This window comes from Erigeron canadensis, chromosome 4 (genome assembly GCF_010389155.1).
Source record: "Erigeron canadensis isolate Cc75 chromosome 4, C_canadensis_v1, whole genome shotgun sequence".
NCBI lineage: Eukaryota > Viridiplantae > Streptophyta > Magnoliopsida > Asterales > Asteraceae > Erigeron > Erigeron canadensis.
The window spans coordinates 39,980,650-39,999,830 of NC_057764.1; the positions used below are offsets into that span (position 1 = coordinate 39,980,650).

Genomic DNA, 19,181 nt, shown 5'->3' on the forward strand with positions numbered 1-19,181 from the left:
AAACATGGAAAATATAAATATGGTAAGAATTTTTATATGGGGAAAAACATTGAAAACTTAGAGCTAACATTGTCTTTCTTACCTATATATATTGCCCCCATATTTTTTAAAAAATACATGCACAACTCTCTTCTTTGTTTGACTACAAATCTCTGTTCAAACATTATCTCGTTATTTAAGTCCCGAAAAAAAAAAACAATTTTGTTGATTCTCACACTTGAATTTTCTTCCATCGTAGAGCTAACACTATATATATAGGGTGTAATTAACACTATATATCACAAATTAAATGGGGTGCAGAGCTTCAAAAGTCGTTGATCATGATAAGGCATTGGTAAAAAAGTGTAGAGAAAGAAAAGACTGATAAAGAATGCAGTTGATAATCGGTACGAGTTATCGAATTCACATGTAGCTTATTTTCATTCACTTAAAGATATGGGTTACGCCCTTTCAAGATTTGTGGACGAACAACTTGATATACCGCCTAATTCTTCACGTTCTGATTCTGATTTGAGTTCCGATTTTCATGGTCATGACAATGGTCATCTTCATGGCAGAGGACCAATGCCAATTCCGCCGTATGATCAACCTGTAATGCCATATCAGCAGCAGCCTCGTCCTTGGGAATTAACTGACCCGTATGTGTTGCAATATAGACCTCCTCCTCCTTTTTGGGGGATCATGTATCAAGAGAATTTTGTTTCTAATTACAATAATAAATATAGTTATAATAATAATGGGGGCAACCCGGTTTCAAAAAATCAGTATGCTTATTATCTGAAAAAAACTGCCTCAGCTACCCGTACTACTGTGATTCAACCGGAGGAAACAAGGGGATGGGTTGAGGATGCATATGATAATACGGAATACATGTTTAAATATGGGTATGATGATGATGATGAGTCGTCATTGGGTACTAGTAGTCCATATTCCAGAATGCGGGAGGAGGGGTTTCCTGAGTGGGAAGAAGAACTAACAGAAACCGAGTCTCATACATGTAGTACAAGGAGAATAATTTTATGTGATGAACACAATGAAGGCAATTCTAGTTCTTCATGGAGTAGTTTTTCAAAAAGAATACCAACTTATGGGAAAAGACAACGTAGCATGGATGATGAGGGTAAAAAACCGAAAACTTTTGATATAGATGATGTGGGGTACTCAACAACACAAAAGATTGATGAATCCTCTATGCCATTTGCTCATGCGGCTTCTCGGGATCTTCATGAGGTATTTAATGAAATCAAGGATGAATTCGAGGCTGCTTTTAGTTACGGGGAACAGGTTGCCTTGATGCTTGAAGCTGGCAAGCTGCCTTACCAATCAAAGTCTCATGTTCTTAAGGGTAAGATATATGATCATTCACATTAATTTGTCACCATTTAATTAGTCATCCAATGCTTTACTATTACTATTTTCCAAGTCTTAATTAGTGTATATATATCTATATCATGATGGCATACTATCAAAAATCATGCTATCATATACTATCTTGGAGCTCCTGTACTATTATGCTGTTCAGAGTTGCTTTAATGTTTTAAAATGTATCAGAGACTAATTATAAATGTCACATTGCAGTGATGTTATCCAAGATTCTCTATCCTTCCTCGACATTTTCAAGCTCTAGGTCTCGAGTTACAAAGCTTGCAGGATCCTATGATGTGTATGATGTCCCGGACAATAGATCCCTTAACCCTTCTTCTACTTTGGAGAAGCTATATATGTGGGAGAAGAAGTTATACCAGGAAGTAAAGGTAAGACATCATTACCATCTTAATAGTTAAAACATTAAAAACACTTGATTATATCTGTATCTTAAAAAAAAGAAACACAATGGATATAGAATAATGACCATGTTTCTGGTTTGGTTTTAGGATGGAGAGAGGTTAAGAGTGAAGTACCAAAGAATGTTCAGGAGGTTGACTGAATTGGAACCATGCAGAGCAAATTCTAGTAGAATCGATGCTGCACGGGCTTCTATAGACAGGTTGATTACTAAACTTGATATATCTATGAAAGATATTGATGCCATATCTAGCGAGATACACAAAGTGAGGGACATGGAACTGGAGCCACAAGTCAGTGAGCTGATCTACGGGTATGTACTTGATTCCGAGTGTCTCCCAAATTTTAAGATTGCTACTTTCTACTGGGTTTCTGCTTTTATCTGTATTTTAGGTATTAAACTTTTGATAAGCTATTCCAATATTTGAAATTCTAAATTTCTGGCTAAAACTAGACCCATCTTTTTCTTTTTTTAACTGCATTACACCCGTCATGACTTTATCTTTTATTGTGCTCTCTACAGACTGATAAGAATGTGGCAATCAGTTGTGAAATGTCACCAAAAGCAGCTTGAAGCCATCATGGAGAGCAGAAGTTGGACTTTAAGGGCTAATACCAACATGGAAAGAGATTCAAGCTTGAGAACCACACTTGAGCTCGAAACAGGACTTGTAACTTGGGCCCAGCACCTTAATAACTGGATTAATGCTCAGAAATCATTTGTGGATTCCTTAAACGGGTGGTTACTACAATGCATTGATAATGAACCCGAAATAACCATTGATGGTGGTGAGGTTCCTTATTCCCCGGATTGGTTAGGAGCTCCTCCAATTTTCATCATTTGCAACGATTGGCAGTGGGAAATCAATGGTGTTTCACAAGAACAAGTCTCCATAGCGATGAATAACTTTGCTATGATCTTAAGGCAATTGCTGGAGAGACAAGTGGATCTGGATTCTAAAAAAGCTATGAGGTTAGTTAAAAATGTTGGTTCAGATAGTTTACAAGGTGGTCTAATTCCTATTTTCAAGGCGCTAGAGAATTTTTGCCATGACATTTTAAAAGCTCATAAGCACGTAAAAGTGTAATAACAGGCCGGGTATTTGCGCATACTTCCAAGGCTAAGCTATGTAGCTAATTGTTATGCTTATTACCGATTCATCAGATGGTTTTTCGCTCAGTAAATTTTAGGGCCATTTTGCTAGACTAGACTAGTGATATCGATAAATAGTACGTACTTCGTATGAGGCAACTGAGAGAGGGAACTAGGAGCGAGGACCTGTTTTGTATTAACAAAATATTACACAAGGTCAATTCATTAGGCTTTTTGCGGTATAGAAATAGAAGCAATTCGTGTACTGTTATATGGGAATGGTGTAACTGTCCTTTACTATAACTTTGTATTGTATCCCTGACCACTCCTGGTAATGGGCTTTTATATATGTTAATGGATGAGTCTTTAGCTTCAAATACTTCCCTTGATTAGTCACCAAAAATTGTTTAACCTAGTGAATTCTAAAAATCTAAGATCTTTTTTGACCACAGCACATGTCTCACTGTTAGATTATGTTTGTGATTTATCTCAATTTATATATATAAGCTGTATCTGACTGTCAAATTATGTTGGTGATTTATGTAGATGTATATAAGTTAGAATCAGAATAGAAAGTGATAGAGGTATATACTATACTACTACTACTATTACTACTATTATTTTTTTTTTTTAACAGCAAAACAAATCCAATTTCAGAGAAAATTCATTATGCGAAAACCTCTATCTCCAATTTTGAAGCATTTTATTCACATTAAGATTTGAACATAAGATTTTAACGCCTTAAGTTCCCCAAATACAAATTTATGTATTGATTGTTTGTTTGATTGTATCATTATGATTGTTGACCCACGGGCATTTTTGTCATCTTTAATTGTCTTTTATATCGTTTTCTTATATGTAGTATCTTTCAGATATATAGTATTAAAATAAGATTAGCTATTGAAAATAAATTTGTATATAAAGTTTGAGAAAGGATTGTCTAGTTGTTGATCCGAACAAAAAGTCTATGAAATGAAAAAACGATTTTCAGCTCATTTGTGTTCATTGTTAAACCAAAACTTTCGTTTAAATATGACAAGTTAGTATATTGTGTAAATAAATAATAAAGGTCGTGACTCTTGGCAAGAAACACAACCAATAGGAAAGGATAGGTAGTTAGAGTTTGTTATTGTCAGTTGGAGTCGGTTATTAGAATAGGTATCGTTTCATGAAACAATACACTGTTTCATAGTGTCTTTTGGATATCTATATATATGGTCAAACTGTCAAAGCATCTGTAAATTCTTGAGAAGAAATATTGCAAGTCTCAATCTAATAGAAAGTATATTCATATACAATTTGCACTCCTGAATGGCTGAATGCGACATTATGACACGAGTCAATTTCAATCCTGAATAGTTGGCTATATATACAGATTGATGGTTAACATTGGCCAGCCAACATAATTAGAATATCAAAACAAAGAGATCCTTGATCAAATCATGTTAGTTCATTTACTAGGCTATCAAATGAGAACCAAATTAAAATGTAAACAAATCAGAACACTTAAAACTATCCTTAAAACTGACATAATACATAACTAATTATCATTATTTAAGTGTTTAATACCACATCGATCCGTCAAAATCGAAAAATCACGTTTTTTGTTGGATGCATCATTTTGATGGATGGATGCACAAAACAAAAAACGTGATTTTTTCGATTTTGATGAATTAATGTGTTGTTAAACACTTAAATAATGATAATTAGTTTTATGGAGTTTTAATGTATCAAAATGATGTTTTTAAGTGTTCTTACCGTTCTTATTTTAAAAATTTATATATAGGGAAAGTAGATTCGTAGAAATTAACCAATTATGCAAGCCTACTAAGAGGGTGTTTGGGAATACGTTTTGAATTGATTATCTGATTATTACGTTCGTAAAACGCAGATAATCTGAAAAAGTGTTTGTGTAAAAAAGTGATTATCTGCTATGAAAACGCAGTTTTAAAGAAGCATGTACCTACCTGCTTTTTCAAAACGCAATTTTGAAAATGCATAATTTATTTTGAAAACGCAAAATCTGTTTTGCAATCTCAATAACAAACACCCCTAAATTACGAGTAATATGGTAGTGGAAAAGTGGGACATATAGAATAAACTGATCCATTCCTATTAGTATGCGTGGGAACGTGAGTAGGGCACACTTCACATTAGAATAACACCAAAGTCTAGATGTATTGATCCGACATCCGAGTATGCATGGTTGGTACAAGTTAGACTCTGATATTCAGTTTTCTTGGTCCGTGGTTGAAATTTGAACAGACCCCATTCTCTGTTCGACCCCTTACAACTCTTAACTCGTGAGTCTCGAACCTTGCTCAAATTGCACTTTAATTAAAAGCGACCTAATAATCTAATAAATAAAACATACAAGATAACTAGTCGGATGTCCCTTTTTAATTACCAAGAGACCAGATATCTAAGATTGATCCAAATTAAATATTGAACTTTAGATACTGAAGGAAGTGTTAAATTAATTTAAGAAACATCCAAGTAGCATTATGTTTGTAAATGAAATCTAATAGGCATACTGAACATAATAGATGTACACCTTGACTGCATTGCATGTGACAAGAAAAACTAATCCTTTCATCAACGATCTTTAGTCTCTACTCTAGCAATATAGCATGTCCCGTTTGACTATGTACCAATACTTTTACTTCCTGCAAGCCGATTTTTGTTTTTTGCACGTTCTCTACTAAACCGCTTTTTCAAGTGTTGTTTGCCTTGTCTATGCTTTTTCATATCTTGCTCACTGGTAGTTTTAACTTTACAAATCCTACACCAAGGGTTGAACCTTTTTTTGGTGATCTCTCCTTTAGTTTCCCTATTTTCCTTTGGGGTCACTGAAATCTCCATCGGATTGTTCCTTGACAGAGCTTTTAACTTTTCCAAGACCAATTTCACTACCACCATTATTGGGTGACTTAAGTGCTGCCATTTTTGTTTGGTGTTTCTTTCCAGCAAGATGTTCGTCCAAACCATTCTTGGATGTGGCACTGATTTTGCAAACATCACAGCTCCATTCCCACTTTGATTTCTTCGTTGTAGTAATACTGTCTAGACCAAACCCAATTGAACTTGCACGTGACGGAGGTGAGGGTTGTGGTGGTTCTTTCCTCTTTGAGTCAGTCGCCTCACAAGGCTTTCCCTGCGAAAAGATGTAGCTGAGCTTAACATAGTTTTGTCAGCATTAAATACTAGTCATTTCTTCCAGAAAGCAAACGATGTGATTCGTTGTTCCGTCAATCTTTTAGAGCAATAAAGAAAAGATTAAGTGTAACAAATCATACAGAACATGGTTCATCTAACTTTCTCATTGCTTGCTTGTATTTGAAAAATTCCGCTTTTTCATTTGCAAAAATGTATCTTGCAAACACAATCCCAAACACCTCGTTAACCATCTGAACAACACTTAAAAAAGCATACTAAGACGATTTTCAGCCAGATAATCTAGGTGACCCTATATAATCTCATCACACTAAAAGAACCATACCCAGTACCCAAATATTTACACCATATGTTTTTTTACCCAAATCCCTACAGCTGGGTCATTATATACATCAATCAATTTGCATATGATCACACAGTAAAAATAAGACTAAGTTAAAAATTCTATTGAATTACCTTTCCAACAATTTCCGTTTTACCATCATCATCATTAGTAGTCGGATAAACATCCATCTCTCTAAATCGAGGTGCACGTTGAAACGGAGGCTCGTCATCAACTTCTTCCCGCCGGTGACTTCCACCACAATGACTATATATCTCCGGCACCGTCGGCATTACAACCATTGATCTATCATATATATTATCATTACTAAACGGCCGGGTTTCATAACCACCCAATGAATTTACTTCCGGCCTTAACATTACCGACGACGATGACAACCCCATCCAACCACCCAGCCGCCGCCGTTGCATCTCCTCCTCCACCATTATCTCCGCCCTTATCCTTTCCTTTTCTCTTTCACGGCGTATCTGTTCTCTCATATCCATCACCTGGTTTTCATATACCTCTGTTTTTTTTTCCAAACCCATATACATAAATACATACAATATATAATGTATAAAAATATGTGTGTATATATATATCGTCAAAAGATTATGGAAAAAAAAATGAATATATAAAAAGGAGTTTAATTAATTACCTTTGCAAGCGAAAGATGAGGATGATGATGATGTTGAAGAAGAAGAAAGCGACCGCCATGGATACATCATTGTTTTGTGTAATTGTTTTTGTTGTTGCATGAAAAGTTTGAATTATTTAGATTCGGGTTTGATCAAAAAAAGGATGGAATAATTGAATGCTTGATTAGGAGAAACAGAGCGTGGAAGAAAAGAAGAAAAAAAAGTCTAAGTATACTACGTCCGAATTAGCTTTATATATATTCCATAAATTTTGCCGATAAATATTTATTTAGATTCGGGTTTTACTCTATATATGGTTAATTTGCATCCTATAGATTATCAAATTATTTATAAAAATAAAAAAATCCTCCCTCATCCTTTCCATACTAACACGGTGTCTGATTAATGCAACAATAATAGCAACAACGGACGGTGATGGTGGTGGACGCTTGATGCCCGCTTCAAATAATATAGCTAATTGATGTACATGTGTTTGATTATAAAAGAGTAGTAGAGATATTTAATATTTTATTACTCGTATAATATAAAAGACTAAATGGTGTAATTTAATATTAAAGATTGATAGTGATTTAATTCATTAAAAGATAGGTTGCTCAATTCGCGTGTCCCATTTATTTTAACTTCCAACATGAGAATATAATTTATCTCATACATCTATATAAGAATGCTTTATGGATTACATGAAACGAATGTGACAATATAAACGTCAATAGGTGTAGTTAAAGCTTTCAAGGGGCAGACAGACTGAAACTTGTTCTAATTGAAGGACAAGCATATATTGCCATTAAAAATTCCAACGAAGTTGTAGTCATGTAACGCATTTAGGTAGGATACTAGGATAACGTAATACTATAGGTTACTTCGAAACCATTTAAGACTTCATTAATTTAAATAAAGTTACATCTAAATCCAATCAGTTATAAGGATATCTCCACGAATCCACTATATCTTTATTTCTTCATCTTCAAACATGCTAAAATAGTCTTATGCTAAAGACTTTGGACACAAAACATCTTTATTTTATTTTTGAATGGAAAATATATATATAAGCTAAAGATTTAACAAGAACCAACATGTTAAAAGTTATATACTCGTATAGTCGTATATATTTCTTTAGTTTTACGTCTCATTAAGCTGCTTTGGGCTCCTTTTTACTTTTATTCTGCCCTATTGTCGAGTAATTGGCCAGCTCATCCGAAGTGGGATTTGGGTTCGGCCCACTAAATCAGACGATAGGATTGGGTTCAATACATAATCTAGTAACAAAACATATATAAGGCTCGATGCAAAACATTTTAAATGTACAAAACTCTCATTCATCATGGGCTGCAATCACAGTTTATTATTACAAACTACAAAGTAACAAAGAAATTGAGACCAAAAAAGAACATAAACAAATTGGCCACTATTTGTTTGGGTTCAAACTTCAACGCATTAGATGTCATACAAAAACTTCTCAAAAAGTGATTGTTCACTTGCATCTAAGCACACTGCCAATGACATACTTCTATCGTTGTTTGGGCTTGGTAAAACATATATGGTTCCCTCATACAGTATGCATGCGGGCCCCATAAAAACCGGACGTCCATACCCAAAATCTGCATCATGCACAGGTAGTCTTGTCCAAGCGTTTATGTTTAGGTTCGGGCTAGCAAAGTAACTTGGTCCACGAATTAGAGCCGATAGGTCAGGTTGTACTTCCAAGTAATCAATAGCCGATCTCAAATAATCATTGTCCATTTTTTTTAATGTTAAGTGAATCAGTTTTGCAGTGTTCGACAATGATCCTGATGTAAGAGTGCCTGATTTGGCAACCGGGGTGGCTGTAAAGACCACGTTCCCGAGGTAGCCAGGTGGAAGATGAGGACTCAATCTAGACCGTCCATCTGTGGCTACATATAATTTGGTCAATTGGTCATCTGGGAGCCCTCGAGCTTTGCATGCACAACGCCATATGTGAGCTGCTAGAATCTCATATGTGCTATGGTTTGGCCCACCCTGACTATTGGCTTTAGCTTTAAGAGCATTGAGTTGATCTAGTGTGAGTTTTAGCATGGTGGTGGACGATTTAGAAACAGAACCGGCTTTTTGAATATCCATGGAAGGAGGTGAGTGGTACTCAACATGGTCATGGGTTGGGGTAGGCGGGTCACGGGCCTTTAACAATGTTCGTTCAATGAAAGGTGGGATGGCTACGGAGAGCCCACGAGCCATATCAGACCATGTGTTTATAAAATGAAGCGAAGATAGACCATCAGATAGTGTATGAAACACACCACAACCTAGTGCAACACCTCCACATTTGAAACGAGTTACCTAATGAACAAAATACACAACTTAATTAGATCAAAATTAGGGTAGTTTTCAATCAATATCAATTTCAGACACAAAAACATCATCAAGATCACTAATAATTTATGGTAATTTGTGGAGTTGTGGTGATTAATGAAAATTGATTGATCTTAAAAAAAAATCACTAATAAATAAAGTCTATGTTACATTTTTCTAAGTACCACTTTACCTACTCTATCTAACTTATGGGCCATGACAACTTGATGATTAAATACTCAGTTAAATCAGATGTTGCTAGGATTTTTGATGGCCCATTTAGGCCCACGTAATAAACAAATATAAAAAACTTCCAAGATGTAAGTAGCAGCCTCCTTCTAGAAGGAAAGTTTTTGTGGGCCACGAATAAAAGATACATATAATAAACAGAAAAAAATATGTCATTTAATACGCATCTACATCTAAGAGAAATTTCAAAGTCGTGAACATATAATACACCATTTCCAAAATTTGAATTGAATATTCATAGCAATGTGATGAGTAGTTGAGTACCTCATATTCATTCATGTCGATGATTGACAGCTAACAAAATACTATATTAAACCATTTTTCTAGAAGCATTTGTAGAATATATACATATGAACTTAAAATTGTTGTACAAAATATTGCTTTTAGTAATACTTTGTCTATTTTTAGTTATTGATTGATGTCTAACTAACAGTTAAAAAAAAAAATCACAACCTTAGCTTCTTAACTACACCAAACAACTATTTAAAAGTATAATTAGATCTTTTTCGTTTTTAAAATATATGTTTTGTTAATGACAATATTATAAGTTGTTTTTACTATGCATATACAATTATATTACTCGTATATTATGTTGTTATTAAATTGAAAGGTAAACCTTTTATATACAGTATAAAGTACCATAATTTATGCATATTATTACCGGCTCTGAAAATTGTTATTGCCAAATTCTTAAAAAATACGAGTAAGTATCACATCAAACATCGTTTGTTTATACATTTTTCCTAAATTAGCAACTTGAGGTAATGCATAAGCTAATAGAGCCTCAAATTATAAACAGATCTGTCACTTTTAGACCATTTAATCCGCATATATACTCCAGTAATGTAGACCGGATTAAATATCACATTATACACAATATTAAAATCAGATCGAATAAAAAACATTCTGTTCTATCATAAAAAGTACTCGTATATAGATGCAGTAAAAATTATTGAATTTCAAATGGGTTGTAAGATGAAATAAGAGAACCGCAAAGAAAAACATTTGCATCATTTTTTTTAACACCAAATTAAACTTTAAACACGAGAAATAAATAAAAAACATGTCTAATTAAATAAAGGTAAGTGAATAGTACCTGTGCGAAAAATAAGGGATATGAGGAAATATCGGCGGAATAGTCAACGGTTGGCGTAAGGTCACGATATTCAGGCGAAGGCGTAAACTCGCCCAAGTCATCCAAGGTAGAATCTGACTCAGCTTCAACAAACAGAACACCTTCATTATTACAATCAATTGCAATTCTGCCATTTTCGTCTCTACCTAATCGCCCCGCCATTGGATAAAACGAGACAAGCACATCAGCTAACGACTTTTTCATTACATTCGGGTCGAAAAAACTTGAGGAGGACCCGCCATTGGGTTTCCTGTAGAAATAAACGGTAAGAATATGAATTCGACCGACAACGAGGTCTAGGTTGGATGTCCATAGTTGTTGTGTAGGGGTGGTTTTTGAAGGTTTGATTATTGATGATTTGTTTACAGTTATCTTCATTTTTATTGTTTTGTCACTTCCCATTGTATATGGCAAATGTTGATTGGTTGGAATTAAGAAGGAGAAGAGAGAAATGGTTTTTGAGAAAGAGCACACACTTTGAAGTCATAGGTATAGGTGTATTTATATAGAGTTTGGAAGAGTGGTGGTAACTGGACGGACACCATTCATTTGGAAGATTTGTATTATTTTAAGGTTTTTTTTCTTTCTTATTTTTTATTTGGAGAAAGAAAGAAATTAAGCTGGACATAACATGTTATTTACTTTGACTTTTATTTTAAATTAATAGTAATTGGTTAGAAAAATACTCTACCACAATAATTACTAAGAGGGGACTGTAAACTAGCTTAGTTCTAGACAAATCGAGTAATAATTAATTAAGGAAAATGATTAATCCTTTTAAAATAATGATCTAAAAATCTCCTAACTATTAGACAAATACATGTGGCAAAGTCAGGAGTAAAATTAAAAAATGTAATTTGGATATCACATGTCACATTCTAATAGTTTTGGAAGATTTTCAAGCCTTAAGGGCTTTAGTTAAGATTCATTAATTAGTTGTAAACTTACTATAAAATTCAAAGGGTGTGCTTTTAATATGTAAATGTACAGCATTCTCATCTTTATAAATATATATCATTTTCCATTAATTAAGTATATGAGATTCACTCTTCTATACTCCCTTATAAAGAGTATTGAATTTCTTAAAATTCAGCACTTTTTTTCTTCCCAAAATACCCTTACTTAAATATAAAACCCTTATATACCCTTATTTTCCCATTATTTTTAATCATTACACATTATCATCGACTTTCTATAACACTCCGCCGCTATTTTCTTTCTCCACCGCCACAATGCGCGATGTGGCGCGAGTATTATGCTCGTAATTAAATAAGAATTAACCACTAGATTTGAGTTTGGGTCTTGATTTATACATTTAAAAATAAAAAATGATAAATGAAGTCTAGAGTTTCACTTAACTTATATAAAAAAAAAATCTATTTTTTTATATCAAAAATTCACCATTAAATTTTATGATAAATTTACAATTATTTAATGCACTATAACAAAAGTCAAAACCCTTCACCAATAAGGTTTTTTTCTAGAGACACAAGTCTGTATAACGGGGGTTAGTTAAAACAACTTAGCTAAGCGCAAGGTACAGAATATTGTATTGGCAAATATTCAATATGATTCCATGATGTGCCAAATCGAGCTTTAAATTTATAAACTGGAATCTCCTAAAAACTCGGCAGTGGACCCGACCGTTTGTAATATAGTTAAAAGGTAAGACCGTGTTCGTTCTCAGGGATCGGATTGACTAGTTGTTTGATGAAATGGTTTGGAAAAACGGGTATTGCTTCGAAAATCTTTTTGACAATAAAATTGAAATAAATTTGAAAGCCAAATTGCATAAAAGTAAAGAAGAACTTCAGACAATATTAATAAAAGTCATCCACCTTGAATTCACTTGAATTCAAATGTGATTGCATTTAATTAAGAACAAATTCATTTGAGTTTAAGGATAGTCGTGAAAAGATTAAGGTGCTCACGTGGTACCACCAACCGTGAACAAACTACCAAATCACCTAAGTTGCTAGTTGAATTACCCAGACCGGTACCACCAATGCCAAGACAACTCTTCCAACAATTAGTTTTACTGACTATCAAGTTATCAATTGTCCCTATGTAAAAATAACGTGGTACCACCAACCGTCATAAATTACGTTGACAAATTACACTTCTCTTAAAATGATATTCACTACCAAACCATGAACTAGTGATAATTGCTCATAGACAAACAACCATTTTAAAATCACATATACATTTAACTGGTACCCCCAACGAAGAATTTATATGCAACCAATATCATAATAATTATTAAAAAGAATTAATTCATTAAGATCACGGAACAATGATAATTAAATAAACCCTTTGAATTAAAAATATTGCAATCACATCATTCGTCTAGCTTCATCAAGGTGGATGATAAATTGTTTAGTCACTCATAATCAATTCAAAATAATGATTAAAATTAAAGAGAAACATGATGTACCAATCGTTTGAGAAATTAAAATTGCAAGACAATAAAAGTAGATACGATCTAGATGGGTGCTCGTGAATCTTCAATGAACCGATGGAAGAAATCTTTGCTTTGATCCTTGAAATAACCCCTTGTAGAGCAGTTCCTAGAAAGAATTTTGATAAGTTGGGAACTAGGGTTATGTTTCTTATTTATACTCCTCAAAATCTGATGCAAAAATCGTCCAAAGGCTTCAGCTCCCGTGCACCCACTGCGGCGCAGTGGGCAAGTGATGCTCCCCACTGCGGCGCAGTCTCCTGGGTTTGACTTTGACTTCCTACGACTGCGGCGCAGTGGCTATGGATACCTCCACTGCGGCGCAGTCCGAATCCACGTCCAGAATTCTTCATCCAATGACTGCGGCGTAGTCAACCCTTGCAACCCCCACTGCTGCGCAGTGGGGTTAATTCACTTTGAGGTCCGTGGATAATGGCTACGGCGCAGTGGCCATGTAACATACCCATTGCGGCACAGTCAATGCTTATGTCGAACAATCTTCTTTCGATCTCGAATACATGCCGAGCTTCGCCATCTTTTCCACTTGAATCAACTCTTGATAACACAAATCAACTTCTAGGCCAAGAAATCTTCCGAAAATGTACCAAATGAACCCGTAACCTGTTTAGAGTCTGAAAACACTAACAAACAACGTAAACGCGCCAAATGCACATAAAATCGACTTAAAACACTTAAGTAAATGGCCAATAATGATGTGGGCGATGGGTATAAATTGGTCACATCATTCCACAAGACCTGTTTTTGTTCAAGTTAGGAATTCTAGGTCACTCGAAATGATCTTCTGATCAATTCAGGGATCATTTTGAATTACCCTCTTTTTTGTGAATTGAAGTAGTTATTTCAAAGATGTCTTCTTTATTAAAAAAAAATTATGATTTAGCAATAACAGATTTTAAAATAAGCTTTTCAAGACTGTTTTCACTCTTCAAAGATACCCAATTAAGGAATTGTCGCTGATAAAGAAAACATGTATCCTTTTTGTTAATGTTGGTTAATAAGAGTTTCGACATATTACAAAACCAAGGTTAAAATTTCACATAGCGCATACGTCAATCATTCTTTTGCATCACACTTTTGTATAAACTAAAAAATAGAAAATGATCGCCTTGACAACAATGAATATCATACCATATTAAATGGTGTTCATGACAAATGGAGATTCATATATCCCATATTTGACCCTTTACATTACTCTCAACGTATCGTTTCTAACCTAATCATTCTTGTACCAATGGTATATTCTAACTGCCCAACCAACACTAGATCGTGAATGATCGATCGTCTCATATATAATTAACAGTAAAAATTAAGCTATATTAGTGAGAAACATAATATATGTCTCTGGAAAAAGCGTATACTATTTACTTCATGTATGTTGTAATGGATTTTGCTGGCTATATTAAAACATACGAGAACGGTACTCGTGCGTTGTGACAGTGATCGAGGTGGCAACGACGGTGATGTAATGTGGTGGCGGCGGAGATTGGTGGTGGTGGTGGTGGCGCCAGTGAGTAGTGGAAGCTATTGAGGTAATGTGGCTATGATGTATGGTACATCATGCATTAGAATGTGTACATTGTTGAAACTTAAAATCAATATTGAAATTTTAAGTTAAATATTGTTGAAAATTAAAAATGAATTTGTTTTATAATCTATATTACCTATATAAACAAACTACCCCCTCCACCATTCAACTCTCTACATTTAAATTATCTAATATACCCTTTATATTTAAACTACTTCCACACACCTTATCCCTAAATTCCAAAATTACCCTTAATTAAAAAAATCCCACAATTACCTAAAACCTCAATTGTTATAAAATCCTAATTAACTCTAAAAATATTGCTGAAGGTATTACGGATAAGAAAAAACATCTTAATTGTCATATATTATATTACAAAATGTTAAAACAATTATTATCTTTTTATAACTTACGAAATTACGAACCAATTATGTCCTTTGTATATTTGTATTAAATTTTAATTTTTGACTATTTATTTTTTTGATTACCTTGGTCTCCTACCCTACAATTGTAAATGATTTTTTTTCATGGTTAGTGTTTGCACTTCATTATTTTTTGCATGTAACACCTCAATAATTTAAGGTAATAGAAAATTAACCCTTTTTCATAGTTTTGACATTAAATTAATTTCCTAGTATTTTGTTTTGAGATAAGGGGTTAATTTAGTTGGAACTTTAGTGGCTAGCGGATATTATACCCACAAAAAATTAAAATTGGAACGTGACATTAGAGGAGAATGCACAGCCATTTCAAACTTGATGATTCATAATTTCACTAACACTTATTCTTTCACTTCCCAATCCTTCCACTTCTTCTACTCTATCAAGATTTTCATGCAATTCAATCTCTCCCAAATCCAATTATCTAAATCTTTCTAACAATTAACAAAGTGAGGGTTTGTATTGAATTGGGGGAGGCCGAATTTAGCAAGGCAAAAAGGAGAAAAATCTGGAAATTTAATTGTGATTGTTCTTGAGGTAAGAATTCCTCCATTCTTCAATTTCTAAATTTAGGGTTTTGGATATTGAAATTAGGGTTCTTAGTTAGAATTGGGAAATTGGTATTTTGGGGATTTTGATGATGAACCCTAATGAAATTATAAAAAGGAGAAGCTTTGGATAAATGCAAATGAGTTTTTGTAATGAAACTCAAAGTAATAAACATTATGTCTTGGATGTTTGGCTAAATTGTGATATGAAGTTGATTATAGAAAATTGTTAAAATGTTTTGTAATTGCCAAACACCATGATAATAGAATGCATGATGAATTCAAGTAGATGTTTGTGAAAGAGTTGAGTTTATGGAACTCATAGATATATATATTGTATTATGTATAGGTGGTGAAGATCATCTAGTTGAGCCTTTAGCCATAGTGCCTAATAGCCAAGTTTGAGGTGAGTGTATATGCATATAATCATGTTCTTGTTATTAAAGGTCATAGGTGGGTAAATTCATATGACCCATTTGTTTGATTGTTTGTGAGAACTAATAGGTGGGTAAATTCCTACTAGTCATATTGTATGTAAGAGCTAGTAGGTGGATAAATTCCTACTAGCCAAATTATCCATGGCCATATTGAAAATGAGTGTGTGTTGCTTGCTATGAATGAAATGGCTAGCTTGCTAGGCTTTATGTGGTGCTTGGTGCACATTGTTACGATAGCATGATTATGATTATATGTGTATGCATTCACTGAGCGTAGCTTACCTTTTAGTTGTTTAACTCTTTAATAGGCGTTGGTAGTAGCAAGAGCAAAGAAGTGATTGAGTGAAGTTCAAGTTGGAAGTCCTTGCCATCTCGAGGTTGGCATTTTGGGTAACTTCGGTAGATGATCCCTTTGGTACATGTTGGTTCTTGATACAATTCCTTTTGGTTAATTTAATTTTGGTAAAATTCTGGAAATTTGGTGGTTACGATGGATATGTAAGCTTTTGATAAAATTTGTGAATGACTTGTCAAATTATCCAAGTTGGGTAATTGACCCACTTGTTAATCAATGTGGATTGTAAATCTTGTATAAATGGCAAATCTTAATGTGATGATGTTTTTATATATCTTGAATACTTTTGGTTTAGTCTTTGAAAGGTTTTGAAGTGAAATGGTATTTTGGTTGAACCTATATTTGAGTCAAAGTGCAGGAAAAAAAATGAGGTTTTGATCAAAGTTTTTCTGCAGGTAGTCCCACTGCGCCGCAGTGGGAGTCCTTCCTAGCTCAATGCGCCGCAGTGGGCATTTGATAAATTGCTGTCGAGGTTTTCCATTGCGCCGCAGTGTGTACTGATAAAAAAAAATTTTATTCGATTTTGATTAAAAAGGTTTGAGTCCTTACATTGCACCTAATATGCAACTTATTTTTAGAATGATATATATGGTTAGATCTTGCATCGACACATCTCATGAAAACCGTTATAGACCGTCGCCGCTGCAACGTGCGGGCACCACTCTAGTATGGTATAAATAGGACACATAAAAATAAGTGTTTTTGAAATATTTATCAACCATGTACAACAATTTAATTGTATCAATTTTTTAATAACCTTAAGCCATGCATGATCGCAAAATCTACATCCTTGTAAACCTTTTACTTTTAAATGTTTGAAATAAACTAGTCTTAATTAGTTTCACATGGACCACAACTAAACGTGATTAATTGAATCTACACATTAAATAATTATATGTTCATTGCATGATTGTGACAAATTTGTCTATGGAACTTTTGTTTGATCATCATTGCACGATTGTGACAAATTTGTATTACTGGGTGGTCCGAATAGGATCGAGTACTGGTCACTATGTTTCTTTTATGGAAAATGATAAATGCTTTTAACTAAATAGCCTAATAATATTCTAAATACATTAAGAAAGTGATATGTGGTATCCACTGATTCTCTTTCTTAATTTTGCTCCCTGATTGTTCCACATGTCATCATCTCATAGTTAGAAAGATTATTAAACTATTTCATTAGGAGGATTAATCACTTCTACTCTTCTTTTATTAACTACTCTAAATCAGCATAACATCAGTAAATCTTTTGTCACCACCAATTCAGTTCAACATCTTTTATATGTTTTCATTAATTTAGGACTAAGTATTTTATAACTTTAATTTACACTTTACAAATCAAGAGCTTAGAATGATAGATATCAAGTATTATATAACAAAAATATAAAAAAAAAACAAATTATGTACAAAATTTAAAGAAAAAACTCAAAAAGTCATACTTAAAAAATGAAACAGATTTTTCAACATGTTTATTGATAGATATAGTAATTTACATAGAAATAAAAAGCAAACGGACAACAAGTTGTGGCATCACTCTTTTTTGTATATATAGCAAAAATAAGACGCTTAGAAACTACATTCATCGATCATGGCACCATGACATTACTATAGATGACATGTTGGACCCTTCAAAGTAGCTCGACAACCTCAAGGGCAGAGACGGAGCCAGGGAGAAGTATCCCTGGGTAAGGATTCTATCTCTCTCCGCATTCGGGAGTAGAGGGTGTGCTAATTCGGGAACACCCATGGGCTCGGGTCCCGAGGGAGGCGGTGCCTTGTAAAAACCTTAGGAGTTATTCAGGCTAGATCTAAAAACAGAACATAACCTTCATATGACTTTCCAGGTGAGCCAGAGTTTGATATTTTTTTTTTTTTGCGAGGGGCAAAATTAAAAGTTGTTTGTCATACTTATAACAGTCGTATTCAAAAATGAAAAAAAAGGACCCTAGCTTGAAAATAGAAAAAGGACCCTCCAAAGAATTTGTTATTTACACTGGGTCTAACACTCATAATTAAAAATACTAGGTTTTTTAAATAAGACCATACGTATCGAATAAGGTCTTATTAAATGAAAACGTATTTAATTCAATCATATAATGCAGGAAACCCCCAAAATATACTTCTTTGGATATAATTAGATCGTGTATATATATATATATATAGGGTAACACTCCGGTGAGAACAGTTTTAAAATAAGAACGGTGAGAACACTTAAAAAATATCATTTTGATGCACTAAAAGTCCATGAAACTAACATAGTGCAGAACTAATTATCATCATTTAAGTGTTTAACAACACATTAATCCGTCAAAATCGAAAAAATCACGTTTTTTGGTGGATGCATCATTTTGAAGAATATGCATCCAAGATGGATGCACAAAACAAAAAACATGATTTTCTTGATTTTGACAGACCAATGTGTTGCTATACACTTAAATAATGATAATTAGTTATGCACTATGTTAGTTTTATGAATTTTTAATGCATCAAAATGATGTTTTTTAAGTGTTCTCAACGTTCTTATTTTAAGACGGTTCTTATTTGATTGTCCCTCTATATATATATATATATATGATTCCTCTACATCATGATATTTATGATTAATTATTTGTGATAAATATATATAATAATTTGAAAGAAATTACATTT

The 19,181-nt window shown here is 33.6% G+C and overlaps 3 protein-coding genes across 3 annotated transcripts; 1 reads left to right on the forward strand and 2 right to left on the reverse strand.

The window, feature by feature from the left end:
- The first annotated feature begins 435 nt into the window (after positions 1–435).
- Positions 436–2,873, forward strand: LOC122597598 (nitrate regulatory gene2 protein-like). The gene is made up of 4 exons (XM_043770173.1): positions 436–1,345; positions 1,579–1,754; positions 1,875–2,098; positions 2,309–2,873. The coding sequence occupies exons 1-4, from the start codon at positions 436–438 to the stop codon at positions 2,871–2,873; spliced, it is 1,875 nt and encodes a 624-aa protein (XP_043626108.1).
- Positions 2,874–5,335: 2,462 nt separating this feature from the next.
- On the reverse strand, positions 5,336–7,149 carry LOC122598099. The gene is made up of 3 exons (XM_043770705.1): positions 7,033–7,149; positions 6,509–6,900; positions 5,336–6,032 (listed from the first exon to the last, which is right to left on the reverse strand). Exons 1-3 carry the CDS (start codon positions 7,130–7,132, stop codon positions 5,709–5,711), a joined length of 816 nt encoding a protein of 271 aa, XP_043626640.1. The 5' UTR covers positions 7,133–7,149; the 3' UTR covers positions 5,336–5,708.
- Positions 7,150–8,326: 1,177 nt separating this feature from the next.
- On the reverse strand, positions 8,327–11,228 carry LOC122595310 (shikimate O-hydroxycinnamoyltransferase-like). The gene is made up of 2 exons (XM_043767652.1): positions 10,707–11,228; positions 8,327–9,349 (listed from the first exon to the last, which is right to left on the reverse strand). The coding sequence occupies exons 1-2, from the start codon at positions 11,145–11,147 to the stop codon at positions 8,468–8,470; spliced, it is 1,323 nt and encodes a 440-aa protein (XP_043623587.1). The 5' UTR covers positions 11,148–11,228; the 3' UTR covers positions 8,327–8,467.
- Between the last annotated feature and the right edge of the window lie 7,953 nt (positions 11,229–19,181).

Coding starts and splice junctions, on each gene's coding strand:
- LOC122595310 (XM_043767652.1), bottom strand. CDS start 11,147: ATGGGAAGTGACAAAACAATAAAAATGAAGATAACTGTAAACAAATCA. Junction 9,350..10,706: donor ATCCCTTATTTTTCGCACAG/GTACTATTCACT, acceptor TTTGTTCATTAG/GTAACTCGTTTCAAATGTGG.
- LOC122597598 (XM_043770173.1), top strand. CDS start 436: ATGGGTTACGCCCTTTCAAGATTTGTGGACGAACAACTTGATATACCG. Junction 1,346..1,578: donor AAAGTCTCATGTTCTTAAGG/GTAAGATATATG, acceptor GTCACATTGCAG/TGATGTTATCCAAGATTCTC. Junction 1,755..1,874: donor AGTTATACCAGGAAGTAAAG/GTAAGACATCAT, acceptor GTTTGGTTTTAG/GATGGAGAGAGGTTAAGAGT.
- LOC122598099 (XM_043770705.1), bottom strand. CDS start 7,132: ATGCAACAACAAAAACAATTACACAAAACAATGATGTATCCATGGCGG. Junction 6,901..7,032: donor CTCATCTTTCGCTTGCAAAG/GTAATTAATTAA, acceptor AAAAAAAAACAG/AGGTATATGAAAACCAGGTG. Junction 6,033..6,508: donor AAACGGAAATTGTTGGAAAG/GTAATTCAATAG, acceptor ATCTTTTCGCAG/GGAAAGCCTTGTGAGGCGAC.